The sequence below is a fragment of the Mobula birostris genome, chromosome 20 (assembly GCF_030028105.1).
Source record: "Mobula birostris isolate sMobBir1 chromosome 20, sMobBir1.hap1, whole genome shotgun sequence".
NCBI classification, from domain to species: Eukaryota; Metazoa; Chordata; class Chondrichthyes; order Myliobatiformes; family Myliobatidae; genus Mobula; species Mobula birostris.
Genome location: NC_092389.1, coordinates 57,959,612 through 57,971,958, shown reverse-complemented (window position 1 = coordinate 57,971,958; position 12,347 = coordinate 57,959,612). Strand labels below are relative to the sequence as shown.

Here is a 12,347-nt window from a genome sequence, read left to right as displayed (position 1 = left end):
CTCTCCACACGCGTCTTCCCTCTTCGTCTCTCCTCGACCAAAAAAAACCGGGAAAAATCTCCGTCCAGATTCTCAAGACAGAGCAACAATCTCCTGATTGGCTAACATGCATACCAGAGTCCTGTTATCTCCAGCCATAACCCAAACATTGCTGCTACGGAGAAACCATTACCTCAGCAGTGAACATACACAGAACAGCCATTTCATTCGGCTTAGCAGTGAAACATTACAGAGAAGACATTACATTGGCAGTGAATTCTTAAAGCGCGATACACTGTCCCCCCACCGAATTTATTCCTGTCCTCATGACGTTGAAATAATTCGCCAACCCTTCCTGCAAAACACAAAGCCCAAGCCAGGTGCAAAAGGCAGTGGCATAGCTCCTTAAACGGTAGAGATCACGCGCTGTTCCCCTGACGCAACATTGGCCAACCTATCCGGTGGTCTCCTAATTCTCTGAGACATCCGTACCACCTCACTTAACTCTTCAGGCTCAGACACTACTGGTGATACTTCTGGTCCACCTGGTGAGTCCTCCCTCGACCTATCTATCACTCGTGTCCCTCTGCAACTCGGAGCCCACTGTCACGTGTCCAGGCCCCACTTCCTCTCCTTCAGGGTCCCGCTGTAACCCAGGCTGCCCACAGATAGCAACCTCTCCCCCCCGCCCCTCACCCCACTTAACCTGACCCAGTGGGAGCAGGGCCAGGAGTCTCTGCCTCAATGAATGGGGAGTTCGCGAAAGGCAGCATATGCCACACATTCAGATCCTCATCCCTCGAAACAGTATCCCTCTCATGGGTGCCCCCCCCGTCCCCCAGCCTCTCCCCCTGCAGTCACCCCGCGTTTTCGCAGAGTCCTCTTACTAGGTGCAGGCTCTAAGTCGGGCTCTGGGTCAACCCGCACCTCTTGTCCCAGGGGAAGTAGGTGGTTCCGATGGAGAATCTTGACGGGCCCCTTCCCCTCCTCTGGTCTCACCCGGAAAACTTGTAGGTTTGGCATCTGACTCTCCACCACATAGGGTGTGGCCACCCAGCGGTCAGCCAACTTGTGCTTATGAAGACTCTGTCTGCCGGCAGGAGTTGGGAGAACTTCACTTTTTGATCATACCTCCTCTTATTTCCTCAATACTGCTTGGCAGCCGCGACCCCGGCTAGTTCATAAGCCCTTTTCAGCTCTCTCCTATAATCAGACACATACTTCAGAAAAGTCTTCGGTGATAATTCATCCTCGTCAGTCCCAAAACAAAGGTCAATGAGCAACCTCGCCTCAGGCCCAAACATCAGATAATATGGCGAGTACCCAGTAACTTTATTTCGTGTACAGTTGTAACAATGAACCAGATGCACAATATGTTGACTCCACCTGCTCTTCTTGCTGATCTCCAGAGTACCGAGCATGTCAAACAAGATCCGATTAAACCCCTCAGGCTGGGGATCGCCCTGCGTGTGATGGGGCGTGGTCCTCGACTTCTCAACTCCAAGCATGCGCAGTGACTCATAGATGAGGCTGCTCTCGAAGTACCGTCCCTGGTCACTATGTATCCGCTTGAGAAGGCCATAATGAACGAAATACTTCTCCCATAACACTTTTGCCACCGTAGTCGCCCTCTGGTCCTCGGTAGGAAAAGTCTGAGCATATCTGGTGTAGTGGTCCGTGATGACTAAGACATTCGCCGTGTTGCTGGCATCGGGTTCTATGGACAGGAACTCCACACACACCAGGTCCAGGGGCCCTGCACTCTGTAAGTGGGACAAAGGAGCTGCCCGCGTAGGCAGTGTCTTCCGGCGTATGCAGCGAATGCACGACTTGCAGTATTCTTCAACCTCCGACTTCATTCGGGGCCAGTAAAACCGGTCTCTGGGCAATCCATAGGTCTTTTCCACCCGCAAATGTCCAGAATCACCATGAAGTGACTTCAACCAAATCCTCCGATACTTCTCGGGCAGAACCAGCTGGCAACGCCGGGTCGGTCTGGGGCTGACGTGACCCGGTGTAAGATCTGGTTGTTCAACTCCAACCGACCATTCTTTCAGTAATGGAGGCACCAAAGCGTCGTTCGTCTTCTCCGCCGGAGGCGTGTCTCAATTTTCAACCGCGGACCAAATGGTGCCACTGCCCGGGCCATCCCGCTGAGTAGCCGCCACTTCCCCAGAACTCAATTCCGGCAGCAGTGAGGTCACAGTGAACCTGGGGAATGACGTCATCGGAAGCCGCCCATTGATCCGCTGCTCGATCCGGCCGCTCCTTTTCCTCTGCCTTCACGGTGATGGTAAACTGACACAGGGCCGTCACCCCAGGGGCAGGAACGCTCTCCCCCTCCTCGTCCCTGTCCAGTCCCTCATGTACCTGTCGGGACAAAGCATCCGCATCAATGTTCCGGCTCCCCGGCCGGTGCTTCAGGCTGAAATCACAGGCAGACAACGCTGCCAACCACCGATGGTCTGTCACATCCAGCTTCCCCGAGGTCAGGATATAAGTTCGGGGGTTGTTGTCCGTCCTCACCTCAAACTTGGCCTCGTACAGTTAGTCACTCAGCTTATCCACCACCGCCCATTTCAACGGCAGGAATTCCGACTTGTGCGTGGGATCGTTTCACTCGTACGGCGACAAACTCCGGCTGACAAATGCCACAAGCCTCAACCCGGTGCCCTGATCCTGATACAGGACGCCCCCTAAACCCTCTCGGATGGAATCGGTGTGCAGTACTTACGGCAATCGGGGGTCCGCAAAAGCCAGCACCGGCGCCTGCACGGCAACTCCTTCAGCGACTGATAAGCCTCCTCACATTTTATATCCCACCTCTGCCCAAAGGGCTCTAACGGGTTTAAATATTCTCCGCCCTCCTGTCCTACCCCACCCCCCTTCTTCACCAGGGGAGGGTAACCACACAGAAGCTGATTCAAGGGGTGACTCACTTTGGCGTCGCCCGTCAGGAATCTCCGATAATAACCACAGAGCCCCAGGAACGAGCGCAGGGCGCTCGCAGTCTGGGTCCTTGGTCAAGTGGTCACTGCTTCTATCTTAGCCGGGTCTGTAGCAACTCCATCCGTGAGAGTATGTGTCCGACATAGCTAACAGACGTTTTACAGAACTGGCACTTGTCCAGGGAAAGTTTTAACCCTTCATCTTTCAGGTGGCCGAGCAGCTTCAGCAGGTTCGCTTCGTGTTCTTCCAAGGTGGATCCAAATACTATGAAGTCATCCAAATACACCAACACCTCAAGCAAGTTCATATCCCCCACCGTCTTCTCCATGACCCGCTGGAAATTTGCAGGGGCTCCCGATATGCCCTGGGGCATCCTTTCAAACTGTTAGCATCCCAAGGGACATATAAATGCCGTTTTCTATTTATCGGCTCACTCATGGGGATCTGGTACTATCCACTCCTCAAATCCAGCACACTAAACCACTTCGCACCACTCAGAGAGGCCAGCGCGTCTTCGAGCCTCGGGACCGTATACTGGTCAGGGACGGTGCGCCTGTTCAGAGTCCTATAGTCCACACACATGCGTACTTTCCCGTTCTTCTTCCAGGCCACGACTATTGGGGACGCATAGGGGCTTTGGGACTCAGTGATGATCCCAGCTTCCTTCAACTTACACAAATGTTGCCTCACGTCTTCCATGTCTGCTAGTCGCCGCGATCTCTCTCTAAACGGGGTGTCCTCGGTCACCCGGATACTGTGACGCGTGCTCTTGGAACAACCCACATCAAACTCGACAATGGAAAATACACTTTTCAATGTCAACATCTTCTCTACCAGCTTCTTTTTCCAACCCGGCGGCACCGGGGAGTCGCCGAGGTTGAATGACTCAGCGGTCAACTTCCCCGCCTTTTCCAATAGTTTCTCCCCGGCGTGCCTCACGGGGGCGCCAAACATTACCGTCACCGGGCACAAATGCGCCAGGGGCATCCCCCGCTTGAAGGTGACCTCCCTCTTCGTAGTGTTCCTGACGATCACTGCCATCCTGCTCGGCTGTACAACCGAGGGCTTCTGCAATTCGGGCCTCACCAGTACCCCAGCCGGAAATCCCAGAGAGTCCACTAAGAGGGGTTCGCCCTCAGGCACTCCGGGAAATATGGTGGGTCTCCATCACTCTCGCTACCTCCCCGGGCCATACCACCATTGGCTTCGACTGGGTGAACCACATGGTCCCTCGTTTAAATTTGGTATCCAGCCCAATGCTGCCACGCACTTCCTCAAAATCACCTTGAAACACTGAGAGCACGGACAGGGTCCCCAAAAATCTCTCACCCGCCTTCTCCTTACAGGCCCCCAAGAGCCTCCTCACCAGAGGGATGTTGGTCCCCACCAGAATTGAAACGCAGCTCTTCTCAACAGGGAAACCAGCACCTCTGTATCAAGACCCTCAGACACTCCCACATCGGCCTCCGAGAACTCCAGTTTCACTGACAAATAACCGTCGTATGGATAATCACCAGCACTGAGACCCCAAATCTCCACTGCACTGAATGGTGTCAAGGGTAAATGCTTCAGATACCGGTTGTAAAACGAATGGTACAGTAACGTGACCTGCGATTCCGTGTCGATTATGGCTTTAGCGTAAATACTCTCTATCCGTAGCGACACACTGGAGCGTGGTCCCACTAAGCCTTCAGGAATAGGGTCTTTTGCTTTCGGGAGTACCTTGGTACATTGCTGGGAACGTGTTCCCCCAGAGACACCGGGCCGTTCCCTCACTGGGTCCCCTCTAGGTTTCCCCAACGACTCTCCCTGCCGAGTTACCCGTGGGCTCACTCTCCTTCTGGCGTGAGACCTGCTGCCAGCAGCCCTCCGCATTGTTCATCCCCTTGGGGAATCTGCAGCCCCCCCCCATCAGCCCCAACATATGGTGGGGGGGGGGTCACACCCGCTGATAACAGCTGATGTATCTCCGTTCTCAACTCTGCCACAATCTCCTCTACCGCTCCCCGGGGTAGGCTATCTGTGGTCACTTCACCGCAGGAGACACTACCGAGGACTGTATGCTGCTGACTGAGTCCTCCCACGCTCCCGCCGCATTCTCCTCTTCCCGTACCTCTCTGATCAGCTCAACAAAAGATGGAGGGGACGCGTCTTACGAGACTGTCAGAGACCCCACACAATCGGGTCATGGCTATCTGGTCCATTCTTAACCGATCCACCTCAGCCGCCTGAATGACCCCTCTGTGCCGCAAGCAATTTGGCTGCCTCTCTAGCCGTAAAATAAAAGCAGAAACCTTCTCCCACTTCTCCTGACGCATGCTTTGAAACCCCACCAGGAGCTCCACTGGGCTTCCAGTCGGATCAAAGTCATTGCCCAGTGCTTGTTGATAACTGACAGCTGTCGCTACGGGATAATGTAACCTGACAGCTCTCTCGTCAACGGCCCGCCCATTCAAACTTTCAACCAATCACTGTCGCTTTTCATCATCCGAGCACTGCCACTCATCGAACAACTGAGAGGTCCGTTCCGCCCACGTCTCATACTCCTCCTCCCCTTTAGGGATGGGTGTTATTCCAGAGAATAGGTGGAGCCTGCCATAGCTGGGACTTGGAATCTGAATTTTCCATTTATTCGCCAGAGAAGTAAGGGCGGATACTACCTCAGAATTCTCATTCTTCACCAGGGGACGTGGACTAATTAGACCTTCCAACTCCGACCACTCTTTCCCCTCACTCCTCAGAAATGATAGAACCCTGTCTTTGAAATCTCCGCCCCCAGCTCCCTCAGCGCTGGTCTGCATGAGAACAAGAGCAGCATCCGCCATTTTATCAAGTCTCCGCTCACAATCACAACTTCAACAGAACTTAACAGTGGAATTAACAATTCATCCGGAGTACAAATATCTGCCCCACTGGTTCATTTCTCAGGGTAATTACACAGCATCCAACAGAATCAATCCCGAACGCAGCCCCCACAATTGTAATTCTCGCTTTGCCTAGCGGCTTAATCTAGGGGGTGATAACCCCCTTCCCGGCCAAACTGAAGAAATGTCGTTTGGATGGATGCTGCCCGATGTGTCCCCTGTTACAAATTAGTGCCCAGAAATAAGAAACAGAACACACTTTGCGATTAAATGATTCAGCTTTATAACTCTTACTTTGACTGTATGGTTAGTAGAGAAACAAAATTGAATAAAGGGTGCGATCTTATTAAACAGTCTGTGCGCAAAAGTGGAGCTCACTGATAGGCCGATCGGTCCCCATCGGCCTCCTCCGATCGTTACTGCCCTTCGGACCCGCGCTCCGAGTCCACCCTCTCCGGCAGTCTAGCAAATCTCTCCATTCGCGTCTTCTCTCTCCATCTCTCTCTCTGACAAAATCAACGCTCCTAGATTCACGAAACAGAGCAACAAAATCCTGATTGGCTGACATGCATCCCACAGTCCTGTTATCGCCAGCCATAACACGAACATTGCTGCTGCAGAGAAACTGTTACTTCAGCAGTGAACATTACAAAGAAGCCATTACATTAGCAGTGAAACCTTACAGCGCGTTACACATAACAGAAGCATCTGGCTTCCCTTGGGCTGTATTCCCTGGAGTTTAGGAGAATGGGGGCTGGGGTCGTGAGGGGAATCTCATTTAAACATTCTGAATTTTAAAAGCTCTGAACAGATTAGATTTGCGAAAGTTATTTCCCATGGTAGGTGAATCTAGGACAACAGAGCACAACTCAGGATCGAAGGTCATCCATTTAGAAAAGAGATGAGGAGAACTTACTTTAGTCAGAGGGTGGTAAATTTGTGGAATTTGTTGCCACATGCAATTGTGGAGGCCAAGTCATTGGGTGCACTTAAGACAGAGAGAGATAGGTTCTTGATTAGCCAGGGCATCAAAGGGTATGGGGAGAAGGCAGGGGAGTGGGGATGACTGGAGAATTGGATCAGCCCATGAGTGAATGGCGGAGCAGCCTCGAAAGGCCGAAGAGCCGACCTCTGCTCCTATATCTTATAGTTTTAATTGAGTTGACTGAGTGAATCCATTCCCACATTCAGAACAGGAGAGTGGCATCCCCCAGTGTGAATTCGCTGATGTATTTTAAACTCAGACAACCGAGTGAATTCCTTCGCACAATCGGAGCAGGTGAACAGTTTCTTCCCAGTGTGAATTCGGTAGTGGCTCACAAGTTTGGATGACTGAATGAATCCCTTCCCACATTCAGAGCAGCTGAAAGGTTTCTCCCCAGTGTGAACTCGCTGATGCACCTTCAGTTGAGATGACCAAGTGAATCCCTTCCCACATTCAGAGCAGGTGAATGGCCATTCCCCAGTGTGAAGTCGCTGATGTTCCTTCAGTTGAGCGGAATGGGTGAATCTCTTCCCACATTCTGAGCAGATGAATGGTTTCTCCCCAGTGTGGTCTAACTGGTGTGTCAGTAGTCGAGAACGCCGAGTGAATCCTTTCCCACAGTCTGAGCAGGTGAATGGCCTCTCCACAGTGTGAACAAACTGATGATCTTTCAGCTGAGCTGTATCGGTGAATCCCTTCCCACATTCTGAGCAGAGGAATGGTTTCACCCCAGAGTGGATTTGCTGGTGTCTCAAGAGCTGAGATGACCGAGCAAATACCTTTCCACATTCAGAGCAAGTGAACGGCTTCTCCCCAGTGTGAACTCGCTGATGCTCCTTCAGTACAGATGACCGAGCAAATACCTTTCCACATTTAGAGCAGGTGAATGGCCTCTCCCCAGTGTGAACTCGCTGGTGTGTCAGTAGGTCAGATGACTGAAGGAATCTCTTCCCACAGTCTGAACAAGTGAATGGTCTCTCCCCAGTGTGAACTAACTGACGTTGTAGCAGGTGATTTGACTGAATGAATCTTTTCCCACAGTCTGAGCAGGTGAATGGCTTCTCCCCAGTGTGAACTCGCTGGTGGGTCTGTAGGTTGGACGATTGAGCGAATCCCTTCCCACAATCTGAGCAGGTGAATGGCTTCTCCCCGGTGTGAACTCGCTGGTGTCTCTGTAGTTTGGAGGAGTGAGTGAAGCCCTTCCCACAGTCTGAGCAGGTGAACGGCATCTTTTCAGTGTGAACTCGCTGGTGTTCATTCATTTGAGATGATTGAGTGAACCCTTTCCCACATTCAGAGCAGGTGAATGGCTTCTCCCCAGTGTGAACTTGCTGGTGTCACTGTGTTGTGGTTGAGTGTGTGAATGTCTTCCCACCGTCCGAGCAGGTCAATGTCCTCTCACTGGTGAATTTTCTGATATACCTTTAGCATCAATAACAGAATGGCTTTCCACTTGCAGAACAGGTGGAGCATCTCACTATGGTGTGAACTTGCTGATGTATCTTCATTACTGGATGACTGAGTGGTTCCCCTCCCTCACACAGAGCGGGTGAATGGCTTCTCCCCACTGTGAACTCACTGGCGTGTCTGCGGGTAGCCTGTGAGTGAATCTCTTCCCACACTGAGAGAAGGAGAATGATATCTCACTGCGATCAATTCTCTGGGAATTCAGAAAGTCAGACGTTTGAATGCCTTGTACAATCAATGCAGTTGAGAACTGATCTCCAGTGAACAAATGCTGGTGTGTTCTCAGTTCCCGGTTCCAGTGAATTTCACAGAGTAAAAAGAGAAAACTTCATTTCAGAGACAGAATACATTTACCAGCTGGGATGAGATACTTCTTCACCTCCAAGGATCGACAACAGATGTATTGGCGTTGCAAAGAAAATATTTGGTCACTGCTTAAATATCCAGACAGAGACAGAAAAACTGATGTTTTGTTGTGTTGAAGATTCCTGTACACAAGTGCTCTGCAATTTCAAACCTGTAAAAATATTTGCAAAAGACATCAATGGCTGAAGAACAATATTTCAGGAGAGGTTTTCGTCTGTGGTGAGAACATCAGAACAAAAGAAATAGGAGCAGGAGTTGGCCATCTGGCCCTTAGAGCCTGATCTGCCATTGAATAAGATCATGGCTGATCTGGCCATGGACTCATCTCCACCGACTGCCTTCTCCCCATAACCCTTAATTCCCCAACTATGCAAAAATCTATCCAATCTTGTTTTAAATATATTTACTGAGGAAGCCTCCACTCCCTCATTGGGCAGAGAAATCCACAGATCCACCACTCTCTGGAAAAAGCAGTTCCTCCTCATCTCCATCCCAATTTACCCGAATTTTGAGGCAATGTCTCATCTACCAGTGGAAACAATTTTTTTTGCCTTTATCTTCTCTATTCCTTCCATAATTTTACATGTTTCTGTATGATTTCCTCTGAATGTGAGCTCCGGCGTCACATTTTACCAATTTCAACACAAGTTGGGGGTACTCAACTTGAGATATACCCCAGGATACTGTGGGAAGTGAGGGAGGAAATTGCTGAGCCTCTGGAGATGATCTTTGCATATCAATAGGGAGAGGAAAAGTACCAGAGGGTTCGAAGACATTTTTCCCTTTTCAAAAAAGGGAGTAGAGATCAGCCAGAAAATTACAGACCAGTGGTTCTTACTGCAGTGGAGGGCAAGTTGTTGGAGAAGCTCCTGAGAGGCAGGATTTATGAGCATTTGTAGAAGCATAATCTGCTGTGGGATAGTCAGCATGGCTCTGTCTAGGGCAGATCGTGCCTTATGAACCTGATTGAATTCTTTGAGGATGTAACAAAACACACTGATGAATGTAGAGCATTGGATATAGTGTACATGGCTTTCAGTAAGACTTTTCATAAGATTCCTCATGTGAGGCTCATTCAGAAAGTAACGAGGCAAGGATCCAAGCAGACCTTGCTTTGTGGATCCAGAATTGGCTTGCCCACAAAGCCAACGGTGGCTGTAGATGGCTTGTATACTGCATGGAGGACGGTGACCAGTGGTGTTCCACAGGGATGTGTTCTGAGACTCCTTCTCTTTGTGATGTTTATAAATGATCTTGATGAGGAAGGAGAAGGGTGCTGATGACACAAAAGTTGAGGGTGTTGTGAAGAGTGTGGACAGTTCTCCAGAGGTCACAGCAGGATGCAGATAGGATGCAGAACTGGCAGATGGAGTTCAACCCAGATAAGTGTGCTGTGGTTTATTTCGGTACATCAAATTTGAAGACAGAACACAATATTATGTTGGGACTATTGGCAATGTGGAGGATCAGCGAGATCTTGTGGTCCATTTCAATTTTACACTCAAAGCTGCAGTGCTGATTGACAATGTTGTTAAGAAGGCCTCCATCAACCATGGAACTGAGTTCAAGATCGGTGAGGTAATGTTACAGCTATATAAGACCTTCTTTAAACTCACTTAGAGTCTTGAGTTCAGTTACCTCATTACAGGAAGGATGTGGATACCATAGAAAGACTGCAGAGGAGATTTACAAGGATGTTGCATGGAATGGAGAACATGCCTTATGAGAATAGGTTGAGTGAACTTTGGAGCGACGGAGGATGAGAGGTGACCTGACAGATGTGTATAAGATGATGAAAAGCATTGATCGTGTGGATAGCCAGAGACTTTTTTCCTAGGGCTGAATTGGTGTAGTTTTAAGGTGTTGGAAGTAGGGTTAAAGGGGATGTCAGAGGTAGGTTTTTCACACAGAGAGTAGTAGGTGCATGGAATGCACTGCCAGCGATGATGGTAGAGGCAGACACCATAAGAGTCTTTTGAGAGACTGTTAGATATGTACATGGAGCTCAGAAAAACACAGTGCGATGCGGTTGGGAAATCCGAGGCAGTTTCTAGAATAGGTTTCTAGAATCTATATTCTAGATTTCTGTTTCTATATGCACTCATCTTCTAACAAGGCACATCAGACATTCTGACTGACCAGCAAATTCTGACTGTATTCCTGCCTGTGTGAGAATGTGCTATTTCTGACTTCAATCAACCGATGACTTGGCTCAATTTGTCTCTGTCCTTTGGTATTATTTCAAGTTCTGGTCGTGTTCCACAACACTACAAAGAGCACCTGTTTCTACATGCATGATCCTGGAGATTTACTAATTACTTGGATTGCCTCCCACCAGCTGATTGACAGTGAGAAACCCATCGATGGCAATGCCAATGAATATAAAGTGGAGGGCAGTGGTTATTCTCATTAGAGTGCAGCACTTTTGTGATGTGAAAGCCACAAGTCACTTGTCATCGAGGCAAAGGTGCTTTATATCGTTATTTACCCAGAGAGAAGTAAATCTGACAGAAGGTTTTATTTCCATACAGCACTAATTGACATTTTCACTGACTGGAAGCTAAATTCTTCAACCGAGATTAACTGGGAACTATATTTTTGTTCCGAGTTCATAATTCTCGGATTTACACAGCTGGAGCTCGGTAGTGTTTGGCAGGTACATCCGCTCGCCCTTCCCTTGACTGTACGGGACAACGCCGGTACGATCGCACATGGCTACCACTTTACCCAGAAGCCCTCACGAGCAGAAACCTCCCTGTCCGCCATTGAAAAACAGGAATGCGCATGTGCGGCAAAACTGGCCCCGCGGCCTATGAGTCGAAAGCTTTCTTGGGCCCGGGTACGGATCGTGGGGCTGAGAAAGAGGGAAAGGACTAGGACTATCGTGGGTTGCAGCACCAGTGTGGCTGGAAATCACAGTAATTGTCCTTCGGTCGCGTTTCAGACGCCGGTGATTACTTTTTACCGCCCGGGGCTCGCTCTTACCTGCCACCGATCGCTGCGAGCCTCTCGTCTACACAGCGCATGCGCGATATCCGCATTGGTCCCGACGTCCACGCATGCGCATTGGTTTAAACGGGAGACAATCTGCAGATGCGGAAATCCAAAGCAACTCACACAAAATGCTGGAGGAACTCGGGGAGGCGGCAGCAACTATGGAGAGGAGTGAACAGTCGGCGTTTCAGACCGAGACCTTTCAAATCTCTTACTATCTCTTCTTTCAGTTAGTCCTGACGAAGGGTCTCGGCCCGATCCGTCGGCTGCACCTCTTCTTACAGATGCTGCCTGGCCGGCTGCGTTCACCAGCAACTTTTATGTGTGTTGCCCGTCTTCAGGACTGGAAAGGAAGGGAGGGAGTCAGAATGTGGGGGGAGATGAGGTGGTAGGTGAAACCGGGAGAGGAGAAGGAGTAAAGTCAAGAGCTGTGAAGTTGATTGGTGAAAGAGATAAAGGGCTGGAGAATAATAATAATAAAAAATACTTTATTGATCCCGAGTGGGAAATTCTTTCGTTATAGCAGCAGTATTTAAAATCACACTTAGCAGTGTGCAGACTTTACTAAATATAAAGTCGAGAATGATAGTATACACAATAATACTGTACCAATGTGCAATAATAATGTATGAAACAATATTGCAGTCTATTGGACTATGATCTGTCACAGAAAGATGTATTGAATTGACTTTATTCCACCATCATCCAGTTTGGAGTGAGCTCGCTGCAATACGTAGATGACG

The 12,347-nt window shown here is 49.6% G+C and overlaps 1 protein-coding gene across 1 annotated transcript in view; it reads right to left on the bottom strand.

Annotated features, from left to right (window-relative positions):
• Positions 1-11,651, bottom strand: part of LOC140185003 (uncharacterized) — a 147,670-nt gene extending 136,019 nt beyond the window's left edge. Inside the window, 2 exon segments of the mRNA XM_072238234.1 lie at positions 7,063-8,199; positions 11,596-11,651. Of these exon segments, the coding sequence (XP_072094335.1) occupies positions 7,063-8,199; positions 11,596-11,651 (1,193 nt within the window).
• Positions 11,652-12,347: the final 696 nt, after the last annotated feature.